We start from the raw sequence: 20,722 nt of genomic DNA, 5'->3' as shown, positions 1-20,722 counted from the left end.
CGTTGCTTATGATTCTTTGGGCATCTTGTGACTTCTAGAAGGACAAATCAGAGGGGAAAAGGTCTGATCTTTCATGACAACAGATTTTAATTTAGATACTGTCATTCACACTTATTCCTCCTGCTTACCTTCCTAGTCCAAATTTCCAGGCCCCAACATTCCACTGAATTCAATTAGACTGATGAAATGTTCACTTAGCTCTGTTGTGCTCAGGCACCCCCAGGTGGTACAAGGTGGTTTACAATTAGTCCAGGAAGTGGGGGATCCCCAAAATCATGGATAGATGAGTCACCAGTTATCCACATGAGAAATACCTGTGAACTCCTTTTTACGTACCAGGCAACTTTCTGGTCACAGTAGAGAGCTGAAAGGCCAATCATTTGATAGAACTTGTTCCTTGGGAGCTTACAGCATAGAAGAGCTGATGTGGTCATCAACGGCCAACATGTGAGGTGGAAGATGAAGTAGAAAATTGACCACCCAAAGAAAGATGGAAGAGGATCTGACTGGGTCAGGAAATCAGCCTGGAAACTTGTCAGATTCCTAGAAAAAGTTGATTCAGGCTGAGCTTTGGTGGGGGCTTCAGGGATGAAAAAAGAGGAATAGTTCTAAGAGCAATGTGGGTCCCAAGGTGGTGGTCAGAGGGGCCACCCTGCTGCTGTTGGAGCCTATACATCTGTCCCAGCAGGCAGAGATCACTTCTGCTGGGAAGTCTTTGGAGATGTGGGTGGGGGATGTGTTGGTGAGAGGAGGGGTATTAGGCATTTTAGCTCTGCCCTGCGTGGTGGGCAATTTTGGACATACATTTGATTAATACCCTATACCCTGTCAATATAGGGACGCAGTAAATACTGAATTGAACTGAATAGACATCAAAGGCTTATTGAGAAAAAAATTAAGGAAAGGGGTCTAAGTTCAGATTAGACCATTACTTAGAATAAGGATTCAATTTGAAAATCATGGTTGTCATCAAAATATTTTATACTTAAGCATTTTTTTTGAAATTTGCTTTTCTAAAGATTTTGTTTGAATATGTTTCCTCTCATCCTTCTTTGAGTCATGCTGGACACCCCCTCTGTTATATCCATTTATTCATTTAATGCCCATAGAGGACCATGCCAACCCACATCCATCCAGACTTCCAGGCCTAAGGTTCTGGTTGAAATGACACAGAAACCATGGCAATGGCTATGGACAGTCCTGTTTCTAGAAAGTGACCTTCACACACATTCCCACAAAGGCTGCCTGTGCTTGTTTTAAATTCAGGGTTACCAATATCCTTCCATTTCAGGGACTTCAACCACAAGAGTTCTTCTATGTTATCAGGAATTGGAGGTACACCAAAATAATATCAAATATGCAAGGAACTAAAGAGATGCTAATCTCATTCCTGCTTCTCCTGGTTCTCTGGCTGGGTAAAACACCCAGCATAATGTTACCTTTGCGATTAAAAAATCCACAGCATTTAAAAGGATTATACCTATGTCTTTGTAAACTAGGCTGATTGAGGTTTAAAAAATATATATAGGCAATGTTTATCTTCAAATGTCAAACATTGTTCGAGTAGATTTAGTGTTCTTTCCTACCCATGAATAACATTCCAGACTGTAATTAATTTATCCATGTTCCTATCAGCACAGCATTATTCTGGGACAAAAAGGGGGTGGAGAGTGACAGAGGGGGTAGGAACACTGTTATTTCTTTTGGAAAAGCTTTCTTAATTGGATTTGTGCTCTTTTCATAACAGTGTGAAGGTTGTGCTTATTTGTCAACTGCAAGGGCAGCTGTAATGCCCAAACCTGTGGGTCTACAGCCAACTGTGTCTCATCTTCCCTGGGTGACTTGAGGGTGTTGTGAATTAGTGCCAATGACCCCAAGACCTGGGCAGAGGCAGCCTAAATGACCACATTAATGGACAGTCTTGCTATCCACCAGTCAGGCAGCATTCAGTGGCATTTTTTGGGCACAGTACACAGTAGAGACCCATGAAATTGATGCTATGCAGTTGAGTTTGTCTAATGGAGAAAACAGTCCTTCCCCTAAATCAGGGGTTCCTAATGTGGCAGCCACAAATTGCCTAGCATATCAGGGGTCTAGAGAGCTCTTGAACTGTAGAACAAATGTTGCACATGTGTGCATTGGGGCGGGCGGGGGCAGGATGGTGGAGGAGAGCCATAGTTTTTCTCGAATTCCCAAGAAGAATCTGAAAAAAATTAATAACCATTTCTCTAAAATGATAAACAGAACATACATATCTGACACAGCCAAAAAGCACTTGCAACACAACTAATTAGCAAGGTCAAAGCAATTCAGTGAGGAAAGGCGTTCTCAGTTATGCCAAGGGAAGAAACAGCCGGGTAAGGGGCTTTGCGGAAAGTAGGTCCTGGAACAGAGTAACAAACCCTCCACCTACAGAACCAGGCAGGCCATTCAGCACGGGAGCCTGCTGAGTGTCCTTGTGGAGGAGAACGTGGAGTAGCGGGGCTTGTGGTAAACTCTGGTTTGCATTTTGTGTAGGAAACTGACAGCATCAGCATCAGTTTCTGCCAGTTGGCTACTCTGCCAAAAGTGGGCATGATGTTTCTAGATCCCCTGAATTTTGTTGAAGATGAGAGCTCCCAATTTTTAAATCTTAAAAGTGAATTCAAAATTAAACAAATAGACCCTATGCCTAGAGGCTCAGAGCTGGTCAGGGTGCCCATTCGCAGACCTTTGCTGGGGAGCTGAGGTTTGAAAAAGTCCTGGGTCCCATTCGGTGGCAGGCATCAGCCTGTGCTGTGTAAAGCTGGAAACAGAGGCTAGACCTATGAAGAAGCGTCTAGAAGGGAGAAAGGTGAGTCATGTACAGCAAATGGAGGCACCTCGGCTGCTGGTCTAGAAGCTCTGCTAGAGGGGCAAGCAGTGGGGAATGAAGTCAGTGAGCTGGAACATCCTGCAGGGCTCCAAACAGGTTGTGGCTGGTTTCTTTTTGGAACCAGAGCAATCCTCTAGGAAGTCTTAGGAGAATGCCAGGAGGCCACACACAGTGCTTGGGAGGGACGCTTCTCACGTATAGCACTTATTCCCAGGCAAAGAGAGTCCTGGGAAGAAACTGACACAGGCCACCTGTGACCAAGCAAATCAGACAGGGAAATGTTGGTCAAAGAAGGAGGACAGAAGAGACTGGGGAGCAATAAATGGCTCTCAGAAGACATGAATGTGTTAGGCCACCCATGTGGCATGGGGATCAAACTGTGGACAGCACTGGGTGGGGGGGTTGACACACCAGGTGGCTGGGTGGGGTCTCTTTCATCATTCTGTTCCCCATCACCTGTCACTGGGGGGGCAGGATGGGGACTTCAGGACCCTTGCTCCCCTTAGACTTTCTCATGGGGGGAAATATTATGCTTTTAGCATACAACAACACTCAGTTTGTGCTCTGCTGCTGCTAAAGAAAGATTGTTTGCCTTTAGGGGTGTGTCTTGCTGAAGATCCAGAAGCCCCATGGCAATGAGAGTTGTCCCTGAGGATAGTAGAAACCACAGGGTAAAGGAGTGAAAAAGCAACAAAGGGCAAGGCACAATGGCTCACGCCTGTAATCCCAACACTTTGGGAGGCCAAGGCAGGAGGATCACTGGAGGCCAGAAGTTCAAGGCCAGCTTGAGACTCCCATCCCTACAAAAAGACTTTTTAAATCAGCCAAGGCATGGAGGTGCACAACTGTAGTTCCAGCTACTCATGAGGCTGAACTGGGAGAATGTCTTGAGCCAGGAGTTCGAGGTTGCAATGAGCAATGATCGCACCACTGCACTCCAGCCTGGGCAGCAGAGTTAGACCTTGTCTAAGAAAAAAAAAGGCAACAAAAGAGGGGCCAAAGGGCAAGGAATGCCCCCAGGCTAACACAGGGGCATCTGGACACCAACTGAAAGGCAGCCAGAGGGAAGAGTAAAGAACTGTCCACATGACCCTGCATCCTAGATGGGTTACACTGCAGATCTGTCCTTTCTGGTAACAGGCTGAGCCTTTCTTCCTTCACTATCCTGTGAGCAGAGTTAGGAACAAAAGCAGGACATTCAACTTTCAAGTTAAGACTTGAGGTTTTCCTAAGAAAGGATGAGAAGTGGCTGGAGCTTTGGCTTTGATGTCACATGCACTGAGGTGGGAGCTCATGGAAAATGAAGATAAACCCACTGAGAGGGGCAGGGAGCCATGCTCACCACCCATCTAGCAAAAGGACCAAGAATAAAAGAGGAAGGAAGAAAGAGAAATAGAGACAGAAGTGACCCAAAGACTATATGGGCTATGATGCTGTTATCATCATTATTTCAAGATCAATCATACCTACAAAATGGAGAGAGGCGAGAATGAAAGAGGGAAGGGAGAAGGAAGAAGAAGAAAAAAGGAAAAAAAAAGAGGAAACCATTTCAAGTTCATCAAGGATAACAAAATACACTCTTTCTCATCTGTAATCATGTCTTATCATTTCAAATAGAAAATAACCACAGCATCATCATAATAAAATAATTCATCATATGTGGGATAGAGAGGAAGAGGAGACATAAGAGCAGCATCACTTACATAAGCCTTTAGTTTCTGACAGTGCTTGCATTTATACTGTCTTCGCCATAACCAGCTGGCAGGTGGGTAGGCATTGTTCCACACTCTGACGGGAATAATGCTTCCTCCAGCTGATCTGGGCTGCTCCACACATGTTTACCTGGTCTATGAATTGTTACTAAAAGGGTTACACATCAATGCTTGGTGGGACAAACATTTTGCTTCAATCCATTATCCATTTGGAGAGGTAGGCAGGAGGATACTGCATATGTACAGAATGACCTCGAGGGGAAGAATCCAGGGAATTTTCAGATAAAGTTTATGTAATTTTCCTTAAATATTAAAGTACATAGAGTTTGATATGGTTTGGCTGTGTCCTCACCCAAATCTCATCTTGAATTGTAATCCAAATTGTAATCCCCACATGTTGCAGGAGGGACTTTGTGGGAAGTGATTGGATCATGGAGGCAGTTCTTCCATGCTGTTCTCATGATAATGAGTGAGTTCTCACGAGATCTGATGGTTTTATACGGGGCTTTTCCTTCCACTTTGCCCTGCACTTCTCTCTCCTGCTGCCACGTAAAGAAGGACATGTTTGCTTCCCCTTCCACCATGACTGTAAGTTCCTGAGGCCTCCTCAGCCATGCCGAACTGTGAATCAATTAAGCCTTTTTCCTTTATAAATTACCCAGTTTCAGGCAGTTCTTTATAACAGTGTGAGAACAGACTAATACAGAGTTGTTGCAAAACAAAAAAGGAAGGAAAACATGAAGCAGCATAAATAAGATAATAAATCTCCAATAGGCCTATCACTAATAGACACCATTAACATGGTGGCATGCTTCCTTACAGACTTTGGAAATAATGCCTGGCATCTCATATTTACAATTTAAGGCCTTGAGTTTTGTGGGATTTTTGTTTTGTTTTCTGTTTTTGTATTTTTCACTTAACATGATAATATAAAGATCTCCCCTGTCGGTTTTTTGTTTGTTTGTTTGTTTGTTTTGAGTCAGAGTTTCACTCTTGTTGCCCAGGCTGGGGTGCAATGGCATGACCTTGGCTCACTGCAATCTGTGCCTCCTGGGTTCAAGTGATTCTCTTGCCTCAGCCTCCCAAGTAGCTGGGATTACAGGTGCCCACCACCCACGCCCAGCTAAATTTTTATGTTTTTAGTAGAGACAGGTTTCACAGTGTTGGCCAGGCTGGTCTTGAACTCCTAACCTCAGGTGACCCACCCACCTTGGCCTCCCAAAGTGCTGGGATTACAAGTGTAAGCCACTGTGCCCAGCTCCATGTTGTTATAAATTATTTGTAAACATTTTAAGGGCTCCATATAATGTTCTACTATGTGGAATAATATCATATGTACTATGATTTAATTACCTATATTTTCTGTTTTTAGATGTTTAGATTCTAGTTATTGCAAGTAAAAATACAAAGAACTTTTACATGCATAAGGATTTTTCTACAGCTCTGATCCTTTCCATAGAGTAAATAGATTTCAGTCTGGGCACGGTGGCTCACGCCTGTAATCCCAGCACTTTGGGAGGCCGAGGTGAATGGATCACCTGAAGTCAGGAGTTCGAGACCAGCCTGGCCAACATGGCGAAACTCCTCCATCTCTACTAAAAATAACAAAAAATTAGTGGCGCGTGGTGGCCAGTGCCTGTAATCCCAGCAACTCGGGAGGCTGAGGCAGGAGAATCGCTTGAACCCGGGAGGTGGAGGTTGTAGTGAGCCGAGATCGCGCCATTGCACTCCAGCCGGGGCGACAGGGCAAGACACCACCTCAAAAAATAAATAAATAAATAAATAGATTTCACACAGCGCAATTTCATGTCATAGGCTATGAACATTTCAGGACTTTCCAACGTGGCTGTGTGGGTTTATTTTGCACCCACACTGCAGGGCAATGCCGGTTCTGCCTAGTGCACAGGACACATCGGTGCACCCCTCGGAGAGCCTCCAATCACCCTCATCCCCATGAGAACACCCAGGTCGAAGCCCAGGAAGAAGTGACCTGCCAAGGAAGACCACGGAGGCAGTGACCCTAGAGAATGTCTTCTAGCCCTAGGTCAGGAACCTGCCTCTGTGACCCACCTGGAGCCTGGACGTCATTCCCCAGAAGATTCATGGGATTGTCTTTTGGGGACTGCCCCTTCTCCTCTTGCCTGCCAAGCTGGTGAGCAACAGCTATGAAATTTGCTGGGAAGTCACCTGCATCACTGCACGGTTTGCTCTCTGGAAAAGGACGGCACAGGCCGAAAGGCCCCAAGGACGTTAGGTTGTGCGCGCCAAGGCTCGGGTGCATCCAGCGACTGTCTGCCGCTCCCCTCCTGTCTGGTCCACAGCTGCACCCCCAGCTCAGGGCTGCACACCCAGTAAGTAGGTGCTTCATAAATGTTTGCCAAATAGGTGTGTGGCCACAGCTGGGGTGCGGGACGAGGCTAGAAAGAGTCGTGGGGGGCGGAGTTTGAGCCGTCTTTGGAGTGATTATGTTCAGAGATATTTGAAGGCCCGCACGTCCGAGGGTGGGGCGTCTCCCAGACGGCCTTTCTCCTGGCTGCAGTGGCTTCCCCGATGGCAACCCCAAACTCCCGCAGGAAGGTAGGTAGATCTGTCCGTTGGTCGGCTTTCTCGATCCTAATGCAGACCTTCTGCCGGCCTTGAGACTCTCCGACAGGATCCAAAGCGCTTACCCACGCGCGGCGGTGTTGGTCTGGGGTGCACAGTGCGGAGGACCCTGGTGGGCCGGGGCTGGTCTGGGGTGGTCCCGGGGGACCCTGGGCTGGGCCGTGCGTGTGGGCGGAGTGGGGCGGGACGCCTGGCGGCTCTGGGAGGCCCCGCCCGCCCCCCCGCGCAGCGCTCAGGCCCTTAGAAGGTGCCGCCCCCGGGCTGGGCTGTCGGTGGCCTCAGCGCTCGGCAGGCGCGCACTCAGCTCCACACCCGGCTCTCTCGGCATCTCAGACCCGGGTAAGTCAGGGGCTGCCACCTCCGCGGCCCTCTTCCAGGGCGCAAGTGGCCTAGTCGGGCAACCCCGGGGGGCTCCTGGAACGTGCGTCTCCGGACGCGCAGCGGGCGCGCTTCGGGCTGGAAGCGCCGAGACCCCCGGAGTGGGAGACGGGATAGGATGATCAGCCTCTCCCCTCCTTTCCTTCTGCCGTTCTCACTTACTTATACAACAAACGCGTAGGAAAGCATCTCACCAACATACAACAACGAAAACATTCCTCCATTATTAAGTTATAGACATTCTTGTATAATATTTGGAAAACACTTACATGCAACTTTCAAAAGACAAGAAAATCAAAACCATTCACGGAACCTGAGTCCCCACTTTTTTTCAAAGACCTTCAGCTTTTGGGGGGGACCAGCTCTTGGGCCTTGGCATCTCCCTGCGGAAAGGGCATGGGACGCGAGAACATTACTGATATCTGATCTTGATGTGGTAATGGGAAAAGTGGGGAACTTTAGAAGAAAGTTGACTAAGTAGCAGAGACGTGCGCATGTGCCCAATCTATTGCATAATACTTTGCCCCCCGGATTTGTCCCATTGCTCTATATGAATTGACAGTTCATTTGAGTCCACATTTAGATTAAGAAGGAGGTTCCAGCTCCATTAAGGAAGGACCTTGTCAATAACCATAGCTGTCATTTATGGTCCAGGTGGTCGGGACTTTGCTGAGTTCACACAGTTACTTAAATTCAGCCATGACTCTGATTTCTGAAATTACCAGGAAAACCCCTCTGCTTTCTCTGGCCAGTTTCACACAATCATCAGGTGAGCCCAGGATCCACTGGAGGAAGGCATCATCTGTATCCAGAGGAAATAGCCAAGGATATTCAGGTAGGACCTGCTTTTGATAGGTTATTGGAAAATGAATTGTTTTGAAAATAAAGCTCACTTAGAAGACATCAGAGGGACTCATTGCTGTCGTCTTAAATCTCTGAGGGTGAGACAGCTCCTGTGTGGTTTTGGTCTTTCTGGTAGTTGAAAGGAACACTTATTATTCATGCGTTCACGCATGCCTGCCTGCATTCGCTGAATGTTTATTGCGCTCCTACCATATGCCACACACTGTTCTAGTGGCTTGGGATGCAATGAAGAACAATCCATGCAAAGATCCCTGCCTGCAATAGCTTACATTTTGGTGGGAAAGACAAACGTTGAGCAATCAACATCATAATTAAGAAAACTTTATTATATTAGAAGGTGATAAGGACTCTGGGAAAGGGGGAAGAAAAAAAGGTTAAGAGTTTGTGCTTTACTATTAACAATCACTGACTGCCCAAATTTTTTTTAGAAATAAGGTGGGTTACAGATATATATACATATACTGTAAATCTTAATATACAAAATGAATAACAAAAATACATTAATAATTTAAATATAAATAAATAATATAAAATTTAATATGTAAAAACATACTACATTGCATGAGGTTTTCCTTTGATTACTCAATAATCTATTTCCAGAGCATAGTATACTTTATCAATTATTCACTCACTTTCCCATCGTAGTGGTATTGAATCTAATACTTTGCTTCCCACTTAATTCAGGAAAACCTTATTGAAATATTCTGAGTGCTGGAGTGGGGACAAAGGTGAGCAAGATGGTCTCTGTCCTTTGGGACCTCCTGGGAGAAAATGCCCAGATAAGTCTACAAATGATTAGAAGTTAGAATATGACCGGCACTGTAGGAAAGATATATACAAGGGGTCAAAGAAGGGGAGAGGATTCTGGATCAGGGTCAGACACAGTGTGGATATGAGCTGGCATTTGAAGGGCCAGTAGGATTTTAACAAGGGAATATGGTGGGAATGCCTCACCTACAGCGAGAACAGCAAACATAAAAGAAGAGGCCGGGCACGGTGGCTCACGCCTGTAATCCTAGCACTTTGGGAGGCCAAGGTGGGCAGATCGCTTCAGCCCAGGCATGTTGAGCCTGGGCAACATGGGGAAACCCCGTCTCTACTAAAAATACAAAAATTAGCGGGGCATGGTGGCATGCACCTGTAAACCCAACTACTTAGGAGGCTGAGGCACCAGAATCACTTGAACCCAGGAGGCAGAGGAGGTTGTAGTAAGTCAAGATCACGCCACTGCACTCCAGCCTGAGCGACAGAGCAAGACTTGGTCTCAAATAAAATAAATAAAATAAAATAAAGCAAGACCTAGGAAGGCCAGGGGCTGATTCCATGCTGCACAAAGACCTGGGATATATACTCAGAGTAGATTCCATCATTCTCACTGTTCAGGTGAGGAAACTGAGGCTCCCAAGATTTATGTCATTTGCTGAAGATGAGAGTCCTTCCTTCCCTCCTGATGTGTGACTTCAGCTATCATTCATTATCCATCCCCAAATGCCCACCCATGTTTTCATATTGAGTTTGATGGAGTCTCCTCACCAGCTCGCTGGCCTGACTCTCTGAGTATTCAGTGTTTATATTTCCATCCTTCACACACCAGACTCTCTCTCCATCACCCATAGAGAGGTCTGGGAAGCTCCTGGTAAAAGTAAAAGACTCAAGCCACACCCCACATTCCCACTGGGAGGTGGCAGAAAACACTTTCCTAATCAGAGAGGACAGTCTGATTCTGGGCCTCTGGACGGTTTCATTCTAATTCCTTGAGAGACCCTGGCCACCTTAGTGCCCACTGACTCTGGGGAGGGGAAGGATAGAAGACCAGACAAAACCAGTCAAGTGCCTGGAAGCATCTGGTGGCCCTGGGTGGCTTCCTTTCTGCTAGGAGGGAAATACGTTTCCAAAATTTGGACATAGTGTTTTGCTAAAGATGAACAATAGACAGTTGGTTCCAAGGACAATTGACTCAGAATTATTGGCTCAATAAGATCATATTCACCAAAATGAGGCTTATCCATCATTGCTTTTACCCTAATTTTGCTTCTTAAACCAAATGAGGCCAAATGATGATGTTAAGACTGGATGCTCTTTCGAAGAAATGCTTAAGGAGTCCTATGAAGCATGATTAAAAATACCCGGAGTCAACCTAGGGAAGTAAGTTAAGGAGCCCTGTAGTTTATCTAGGATTGAACTGGGGCTGGAACCCAGATTCCTGAGCTCTGACTCCGACATTCCTGTCTCCTCTACTCACCCCTAGAATCTATTCCTTTTAGAAGAAAGCTTGGAGTCAGCCACAAGAACCTTACCCAGTCACTAAATGCTTAAGAAAGAATGATCAGGAACTGGGGGAATTTGCTAATAAGAATAAAAGAATGAGAGGGGTGTGCTCAGGGCAGGGGGCTTGAAGAATGGCTCCTCTGTTTATGACACACTCAACAGAGGTCTGAGGTCACAGTGATGAGAGGCCCAAACTTGTGGCCTCCCCATGAACAAATACCCTACACATCTCCCCTGCAGGATCAATGGGACAGGGTTCAATATTGGGAGGAAGGTGTAGTATTTACTTGGGAAGCCTGCTGTCTACAGCCTGCCCAGTTTATGCACGGGTAGGCCACAGTTGGTCTTAGAAATAAAGGCTTTGGAAAATTAAGAAGAGGAAAGAAAGAATGAGAAAGAATGAGAGTTTCCCATGCTGGGAAAGCTTCTGTTCTGAAAGCTTCCAGGCTGTTATCAGTGCTGATAGGCGACACAGCCGGAGCACGTGGGAGAAGTCAGAAGAGGTGGTGTGTGCCCGGAGCAGCGAGGCGCCACCCACTGCCCTCTTCTCCCCTGGGTTCAGCTGGGGGCCTTACGGAAATCCAGGGTGCTGGAGGCCCCGTTGGTCTCCATTTGCAGGTGTCTCGCTCAGTGCAGCTGCCCAGAGCCCTGTGTCCTGAGTGATTTCCAGTAGATCAGCAGCACTGGGTCTAAGCCGTTAAGAAAAAAAAATTGCACTACCCTTGATTAGGGGCAGCATTCATATCTCACACCCAGGCAGAAGCAGAAACGGCCAGGAATCCACCCCACTTTCTGGGCCCAACAAGGCCATAGTTTGAGAATGTTCAGCACAGGCCAAGCATCAAATGGATTTTGAACATCTCTGGCTCCTGCCATTTCTACCTCCCCCATCCCTTTACTCACTGTGCAAGCTACAAAAAGCTGAGGGGACAGGAACAAGGATGATTTCTGATGGCATATTTAGGTAAGAAGCCAACCCCCATTTTCATGGATCCAATGCTACCTGATAAAAGTGGCCTATTCCTCAGCTATTTTGAGCCTGCTTCCTCTGTACAAGGTCCTGGGAATTGCTCTTTTCTATACTAATAATATGTGAGTCCATTGCTAAGAGATGATATTTTAGATATATTTTTGGTTGGTTGTTTTTGTTTTTATTCTTTTTTTAAGTTCCAGGGAACATGTGCAGGATGTGCAGGTTTGTTACAGACATAAACATGTGCCATGATGGTTTGCGGCACCTGTCAAGCCATCACCTAGGTACTAAGCCCAGCATGCATTAGCTCTTTTCCCTAATGCTCTGCCCACCCACCTTCCCCCGACAAGCCCCAGTGTGTGATGTTCCCCTCCCTGTGTCCATGTGTTCTCACTGTTCAGCTCCCACTTGTGAGAATATGCGGTGTTTGGTTTTCTGCTCCTGCGTTAGTTTGCTGAGGATATGTATTTCTGACAGGAGAGATTACTTTTGGCAAGCCATCTCGTCTCTAAGGAGCCCCGTTTTCTGAAAATTAAGATTGCTGGATCAGTTGCTCTCCCACTCTGTTTGAGTCCAACCGTCTGAAAGTGCAGCCACGGGGCAGGTAGGTGCTTTGGCGTCATGTATAATAGAAATGAACCTAGAGAATCTAATATAAAATCCCAAATGACATGCAGATCCAGACTCTGTCATTTACACCATGCTGGCTATTACGAAGACATTGCCAAACTCATTTTGAGACTCATTACACAAAAATACCATGGCGACCCAGCCTAGCAGGCATTGGGGGTATGGAGGACATTTAGCAAAAGCAATGCAGTAAATTACATGTAAAGTTTTAAAAAAATTCTTTAAAAATATAGGATTGTTATTTGAAAGGCAGTTAATTAGCTGGACTTAAGCTCTGACAGGCAAATTGTAATTGAAGGCACCAGCGTGCGTGAGAATGGGGACAGCTGAGGTTACACTGAAGACTGGAGAGTTTCTTTCTGCAATTTCTCTTCAGACTGTATCAGAGGCAAACAAGGCCAAAAAAGAAAATGTAAAAAACAGACAAGATTTGAAAAATAGGCAGTGAAATCATATTTTTATATTTTTGCAAAATTCTTCCACGTACCCTGCAGCACAAAAGGCCGACTGGTCAGTTTCCTAGGGTCCCACACCACAGCCCAGTGGTTCTCAATCTTGGCTACAAATTAGGATCATTTGGGAGGTTTCTAAAAAGTCTCTGAGTCAGGCAGGAACCCAGGCCAAAGACATTAAAATCTCTGGGGGTGAGATCCAGGAATCATTATTTTCTAAAAGCTCCCCCGGTGATTCCAATAGATCACCAAGCAGGGCCTCCAGACCAGCAGTATTAGCACCATGTGGGAATGTGTTAGGAATGCAGATTCCCAGGCCCGCTCCAGTTCTACCGAATCAGAAACTCTGTAAGTAGAGCCCAGCAATCTGCATTTTTTTTGAGACAGAGTCTCACTCTGTCACCTAGGCAGGAGTGCAATGGCACAATCTTGGCTCACTGCAACCTCCGCTTCCTGGGTTCAAGTGATTCTCCTGCCTCAGCCTCCCAAGTAGCTGGGACTACAGGTGCCCGCAACCACGCCTGGCTTATTTTTGTATTTTTAGTAGAGACGGGGTTTCAGCACGCTGGCCAGGCTGGTGTCGAACTCCTGACATCAAGTGATCCACCTGCTTTGGCCTCCCGAAATGCTGGGATTACAGGAGCAATCTGCATTTTAACAAGGTCATTCTAAAGCATTCTAAAGAACAAGGCTGAGGATGGTTTGGGCTTGGGAGGTTTTCAAAACAGATGTTTTTGGTTGCTTCTTTGGACATAAGAAAGTCCATCTGGTTCTAAGTAACAAGCCTTTTCAGTGAACTCACTGAATTAATTGCAGATGTTACTCTTAATTTGCTGTATGGATTTATCAGTTTTAAATCAATTAACATGTGGATCTTCATATGTCGCCTGCCATAATTCTACCCTCACATGGTCATGAAGTTGTAAAGACTCTCTAACAGTAATTGGTGGCAGAGTTATTTGCCAATTGTGATCATTCTGGGTTTTTGGAAATTACATCATAGTATCAGGTCCAGGTCTATCTGTTTTCTGGGGCAGGGTTTTATGCATTCATAAGTGGTTTCGGATCATTTAAAAAGAAATGGTTGGGCGTCGAGTTTGGATCTGTTACCAAACAATTCCTGCCTACCCCGATGATTAGAATGGGGCTAAATGCTAGTTTTGTACAAGAACAAGTACCTGAATCCCTTGAGCCCAGGCAGCTTAACCCCTGACAGATCTCTGCACAGACTCAAAAGCCTAGAAACCAGGAAAGGCCACAAACAATCTTTGATTCTCATGCATGTCTGATCTCTCCACAACGTAGAGAAGAGAGCCGCCGTGGTCAGCCACAGGAAAGCCAAGCCTAAACCCCCAAAGCCTCAAATCCTTGGGCAGCAATTTCTTAACGAGGTGGAAAAACCAATAAACTCCTACACAGGACCACTGAGTGTGCACCTGCCATGTGCCACATGCTGTCAGCCACTCTACACACCTGCTCAGTGATTCAACAGCCCGCAAATGTCAGTGGTGTTTCTCGCTACTTTGGAAAGAAAAAAAAAACTTGGCTGAATAATTCTAAGGAACCTGTCCAGGATCACGTGGCCAGGAAGTAGCAAAACTAGAATCCAAACCTGGGGTGGCAGTGGAATCCCAAAATCTGAGCTCTTTCTGCTCCTCACTCCTGCCTTCTGAGACTGTGGTTCAGGGTGGGAGATGACTGCCCTTCTGGAAAAGGGAATCAGTTAAAGCCTTGGAGCCAGCTCATTGGCATCTGTTCATTGGAGTAAGCAGGTTATAAAGAGTCAAGCCCCACTGGTCAAAAGGTATTAAGTTCTGGTGGCATCTATTCGATAAACATTCATGGGCAGCTCCTATGTTGTTGCGTGCCCAGCACCAGGCTGGATGGCAGGGCAGGGATGGGATAAGGGGCCTGGAGATCCTGACCATGATGAGGTTAGCAGGGGTCATGGTGTGCACAGTTCTGACCCAGCCCCATGCATCAAAGCAGGCTTCAGGAAGGAGATGAGAGCTGGGCTGAATTTTAAGCATGAGTAGGCATTGCTGAGAAGTTTCATGGGCCAAGAAGAAGGCACAGTCTGAGCTGGAGGCGCACAATGTGTGGAGGCTCTGGGGCCAGCAGGGACCATGGAGCATAGGGTCTGGGCACAGTGGCAACAGTGGAATTGGAGAGGGATGCACAGACTCTCAAATTTAGGTCATGCAGAAGACCAGGAGTTTCACCTTGAAGGCGGGGAGGAGCCAAGGAAGGCCTTCAAGATGGGAACTGCCATGATGAGATTGCAGTCATCAGTGAGAGTGATGCAGATTTTGGAGTGAGTGGTGTTGCCACTCAGCTCACTGAGGCAGGAGCCAGTCTCTGACAGGACAGGGTAGAGTGTTAGCTTTAAGGAACCTGGGGATGGCCAAAGGGAACCGTCTCCTTAGCAGGTCATTGGACGCATGGCTGTGGAGCTTAGAGAGCCCTGGGTCATGGCCATGCAGGTGAGCCTGGAGCAGGTGCGGTCAGCCTGGGAGAGAGGAGAGTGAGAAGAGAAGAAAGCAGGTAACAGAACTCTGAGACATAGCCACAGTTCAGAGATGGGTAGAGGAAGAGGGGCCTCGGAAAGGTGCCAGATGTCTTCAGCAGGTGCTGGGTTCAGGGTATGTTTTACAATTAAACCAATTCAATGAAGAAATAGCTCTGGGTCTAAGCTGGAGAGGAGCCAGGTTTTTGAAGTTATTTGTCCTACACAAGATGTTGTTCAATGTCACAGTCCCCATCCTGGCTGGGAAAGACAGCGCCGTCCCGGCAAGTGTTGGAATTTGTCTTTCCATAGCGATTCTGGCCATAAACTATCTTCCCAAACACATCCTTCACCTGTAGTTACAACATCCCCCCGAGGCCATGTCCTACTCCAGGCCATGTTCTACTCAGCTACTTTAAGCTCCTAAGAAGTGAGTAGGGGACAAGCAGGGTGGCTCATGCCTGTAATCTCAGCAATTTGGGGGGCCGAGGTGGGCAGATCCTGTAAGCCCAGGAGCTCAAGACCAGCCTCGGCCACATAGGGCAACCTCACCTCTGCAAAAAATACAAAAATTAGCCAGTCACGGTGGTGCATACCTATAGTCCCATCTACTCTGGAGGGTAGGGTAGGAGGATCAGCTGAGTCCAGGAGGTTGAGGCTGCAGTGAGCCGAGATTCTGCCACTGTACTCCAGCCTGGGTGACAGAGTGAGACCCTGTCTCAATAAAATAGAAAAAGAAAGAACTGAGTGGGAGCACTTACGTGTGATAAGCTCCCAGTGGCCCCCTCTGGCTTGAGTTTGGAATGTGACATCGACAACTTGGCCTCGGGGCTTTTGTTGCCCAGCAGGAACTGGGGGTAGGGGCTGGCATTTGCTCAAACCTAAATAAATAAATAAATAAATAAAAACAAGACCTGTTTTTTTTTTTTTAGCTTACCAATGATCTCAAGGTCACTTAGATGGGATTTCCACAGCAAACCAAACCCTTGACAGAATCTCACAGCTACTTGGAGACAATTTTTCCAGTTCCCAGGCCCACTCTGAGTATACAGGGACAGTGATATCAAGATTAAATGATAGGGAAAGTGTCACTTTCTGCATAGCCAGCAAGTAGTGAATGGAAATAAAAGGCAATCCATCTACCATTGCTTAATCAAGAGAGGGCATTGTGTAGACCCAAGATGGCACCTACCATGGACTAGGGAGCATGTGAGCTCACCCCTCTCACCTGAGGTTTTAAGATTGTGTACGTGTGTGTGCATATGTCTGGGCAGGGAGGGAAAAACATAGCACAAGCTATGACACTGGCCTCTTCGAGGGGAGCTCTCTGTGAAATCTCCCTAGATATTCCGAAGTCCACCATGTGACAGCGTGGGATTTTCATTCAGATGAATGTAACTGTTCATAGAGAGATGCTCCGTGGTGAAACAGACCACCTATTGCACGTTGCCCCCAAGGGTGCCCTGGCAGTGCCCCAGTCTGACTGGTCTTGCATAAGCCCCCAGGAACTAGTTGTATGAGATGCGTGATTTTTTTTAGGTCCATAGGAGGTCAAGGATGGGGATATTTGTCTCCCCCTTGTTTATGGAGTTAGCAGCCACAGCAGTGTCCATCTCTGGGGGAGAAGACAGAGAAAAGAAGTGGGTGTTCACTATGGGTTGTATACAACCATTGGAAGTAAGGGAATCACACACCCAGCGCCACGAGTGAGCCACAAAAACACAGTCATGAGGAAAAGGAGGGAGACTGAATGAGTTGGATGACCTGATACCATTTAGGTAAACCATAATGCACACATGCGACCCCATACGCCACAATATGCCAATGCATATTAAAGAAGCTCATTCTGATGGTCACCTATAGGGGTGGAGACTGGGGGTGGTGGATGGAAATAGAAGGGAATCAATATATCCATTCATCAATCAAGAGAAGGCGTTGCACAGACTCAAGATGGCACATGCCATGGCCTGGGGAGTGTGTCAGCTCACCCCTCCCACCTGAGATTTTAAAATTGTATACGTGTGTGTGCGTATGTGTGGGTTTTGGCCAATATGTACTTTTTGATTTGGGGTTGCATTTTTCCTTTCAGAGGTGTGCCTGGGAAGTTTGAGCTCCAGCAGTGGAACCTTAATGCCTAGGATGATCCTGTCTAACACCACAGCGGTGACGCCCTTTCTGACCAAGCTGTGGCAGGAGACAGTTCAACAGGGCGGCAACGTGTCGGGCCTGGCCCGCAGGTCCCCCCGCAGTGATGACGGCAAACTGGAGGCCCTCTACGTCCTCATGGTGCTGGGATTCTTTGGCTTCTTTACCCTGGGCATCATGCTGAGCTACATCCGCTCCAAGAAGCTGGAGCACTCGAACGACCCATTCAACGTCTACATCGAGTCCGATGCCTGGCAAGAGAAGGACAAGGCCTATGTCCAGGCCCGGGTCCTGGAGAGCTACAGGGCCTGCTATGTCGTCGAAAACCATCTGGCCGTAGAACAACCCAACACACACCTTCCTGAGACGAACCCCACCACTGGCTAAAACTGGACACATCCGGCCTGGCAACCTGATTTTCTAATCACATTCCTCTCCTACTCTTTATTGTGATGGATACCACTGGATTTCTTTTTGGCTATTGTAAGGGGTGAGGGGTGGATTAATGACACTGTTTCACTGTTTCTCTAAAATCACATTCTTCTGTGATAAAGACTGTCAGTGGTTCCCCCATATCTGTCCCTGCCTTGCGAAATTTAGCAGAATCCCTGAGGACATGGACTCTAAGAATAGCAGCTGCATTTCCCAGACTCCCTTGCAGCTAGCAAGGTTGTGTGACTAAGCCCTGGCCAGTAGGCATGGAAGTGAAGACTGTAATGTCCAAGTAATCCTTGGAAAGAAAAGAACGTGCCCTTTACTTACCTTGTCCTACTTCCCAGTGGCTGGATGTGGAGGAGGTGGACAGCAGTTATGAGTCTGGGAAAGAACGGGGTACTCAAAGAGCCACACACATCTGGGCCTGGGTGATGTGGATCCTCCTTACCACCCACCAGGCCAGATTTACAGGAGAGAGAAATCCACTCCGCTCTTCCTTAAGCCACTGTTATTCTGATCTCTGTTAAGGTCGCAGAATCAATGCCCTTACTGATACACCTACCTTATAGGACTGAACCTAAAGGCGTGACATTTCCATACTTGTCACAAGCACACACCGATTCTGCCCTTGTCACTTCTGTGCTTACTCTTGTGGCTTTATCCTCCTCCTGCCCTTCCACCTTCCACTCCTCCCTTGCACCCATCCTGCACACATCTCCCTGAAAACACACAGGCACATACACTCATATACATAGACACACATACACACCTCAATCTAGAAAGCACTTGCTTCATACAGGGCTGAGATGGAGGAGAAAAAAATGCCCCCTTCAGAATGCATACCAAGGGAAAGGTGCTTGGTCACTGTGGGAGCAGGGAGAGGTGCACCCACTCCCCGAGAGCCAGGGGAAGGAGTTGGCTGTGGGCAGAGAGGGACACATAGCACTGGGGTGGCAGGTCCTTTTGAGGTGATGGGCCGGTTTTGTGAGTTGAATTGTACCCCCCAAAGGGACAGGTATCTTCAATGTGACCTAATTGGGAAATAGAGTCTTTGCAGATGATCTAGTTGAGATGAGGTCATTGGGGTGGGCCCTCACCCAATATGACTGGAGTCCTTATCGGAAGAGGGAAATTCGGACACAGACGCATAGGGAGGACACCATGCCGTGACAGAGGCAGAGGGTGCAGTGACACAGCCGCAAACCAAGGCAGGCCAAGGATGGATGCACATCCCCATCCCAAGAAGCCGGGAAGAAGCCAGGAAGGCTCCTCCCCCACAGGTTTCAGAGGAAGCACAGCCCTGCTTGAATTCAAGCTTCTGGCCTCCAGAACTGTGAGTCAGTGAGTATCTGTGTAGAGGCCACCCAGCTTGGGAGACTCTGGCAGCCGACTGCCAAACAGTATTGGGATACTATAGTGAACCCATGCAGCACCTCTCACCCACCCAAAGACAGAGCTGCTCTGCCTTCCAGCGGGGCACCCAGAGGGGCTGCCCCAGCAGATAGAGAGGGCCTCCGTTCTGCCACCCGCCCTGAGAGGGTCTCCAGCTGCCATCAGTAGCATCGGAGTCCTCTGCAGTGTGACATCCTGAAAGCTCAGCTGCCTGGGCATTCCTGAAGAGTATGTAATATTTAAATGAAACATATTTTTTTTTAAACCTGCACATAAGATAAAAGCAGCCCGTGTGCATCTCGGGCCATCCTCAAATGGACAGACTTGGCCTTGTGAGGTTCCAGTCCTTGTTTCACATAATAAACACCGGCATGGCTCAGCCCCTGAGTTACCACAGTCCTTGAGATGAGCGGTTCTTTGGGTTACAAAGTCCTCTGAAAGTCTAGTGAGAGCTGTGATCTTTGCCCCACCCGAATAATGCATATGGACACCACACCTTGCCTACCGTGTCCAGGGTTCATGACCAGTAGCAACCCAGCTAGGCCTGCCGCGTCTCACGGCCCCTATGTAAGCCAGACCCTTCTTAGGCAGTTGCATATTCCCAGACTGAGGCAGGGCAGGTTTGCAGAGAGAGACCCAGAGTGCATGTGACCCGCAATGTGATCCCTGGCACGCACTGACTTTGATATTCCAGGCACACGGACTGGCTTTTTATCACCACTTCATTCTCCCCACTAAGATTCCTGTGCCTTTTAAGGCAGAGGGAGATCCCTGTGGCTTCAGTCTTCCCAGGCCTTAAAGGGCCCTTGTCTTCACTCACAAACCTCTTATCTCTTCCTCTCCTTCCTCTTCATTTTAAAGGGGGAGAGGGAAAAGTAACCGGGAGACATATATTTTCAGACACTTGTTACCGTATTTTAAAATTTGGCTTCGCATACACAGGGTCTTTGCTATGCACCATGTACTGTTCTAAGCTTCTTAAAAATAGAATCTCAATTATTATTTTGCAGGCAATACTCTATGCATTCATTAGCTAGGACAACAATGCATTTGCAGTATTGAGATTTCATTAAAAAATTAAAGCCATTTACTATGATCTGTGATGTGTGTTCTTAATATCACTATGATACTTCTAGAAGATGGTTATCAGTTCTTGCGATGCTTTGATGAGGCAGCCCCATGGACTTGGGAATAAGGAAAGTAAGATTGCACGTGGATAATGAAACTCTGCTATCAACACACAGCGTGTCAGAACAGAGAGATGTGGGTCCCTCTGATGCCTGCAGATAGAAAGCAAGTGAAGCCCTAGGTGGAGACAATGGCGAACTGTGGCACCTCCTGCCTTGTAAAGGGGAGGCTGCTGTCAACTCCTGGCATTTGCAGCCAGCAGCGAATGTGGGCACAGTCCAGACGGAGCAGGGAATGTGGACACCGTCTAGACAGAGCAGGGAATGTGGGCACCGTCTAGACAGAGCAGGGAATGTGGGCACCATCTGGATGGAGCAGGGA

At 47.3% G+C, this 20,722-nt stretch overlaps 1 protein-coding gene and 1 non-coding gene across 8 annotated transcripts in view; both read left to right on the top strand.

Annotated features, from left to right (window-relative positions):
* The window catches only part of KCNE1 (potassium voltage-gated channel subfamily E regulatory subunit 1), a 60,015-nt gene extending 39,704 nt beyond the window's left edge, over positions 1 to 20,311 (top strand). Inside the window, exons 1-3 of one of the 7 annotated variants that reach the window (XM_003263896.4) lie at positions 7,110 to 7,143; positions 8,274 to 8,383; positions 17,331 to 20,311. In XM_003263896.4, coding sequence (XP_003263944.1) covers positions 17,372 to 17,773 — 402 coding nt within the window. In that variant the 5' untranslated portion in view covers positions 7,110 to 7,143; positions 8,274 to 8,383; positions 17,331 to 17,371 and the 3' untranslated portion in view covers positions 17,774 to 20,311. Of the gene's footprint in view, positions 1 to 7,109; positions 7,144 to 7,439; positions 7,510 to 8,273; positions 8,384 to 11,222; positions 11,645 to 17,330 lie in introns of those variants that run through there. The other 6 variants (XM_003263890.4, XM_003263892.4, XM_004092311.3 and 3 more) reach the window with 6 other exon arrangements.
* On the top strand, positions 10,782 to 10,909 carry LOC115833197. The gene has a single exon (XR_004028642.1). It is a non-coding gene; the product is annotated as a small nucleolar RNA SNORA11 (small nucleolar RNA).
* Positions 20,312 to 20,722: the final 411 nt, after the last annotated feature.

This window comes from Nomascus leucogenys, chromosome 25, assembly GCF_006542625.1.
Source record: "Nomascus leucogenys isolate Asia chromosome 25, Asia_NLE_v1, whole genome shotgun sequence".
Classification (NCBI taxonomy): Eukaryota; Metazoa; Chordata; class Mammalia; order Primates; family Hylobatidae; genus Nomascus; species Nomascus leucogenys.
The sequence above is the reverse complement of the archived record's forward strand: the minus strand, read 5'-3'. Positions and strand labels throughout refer to the sequence as shown.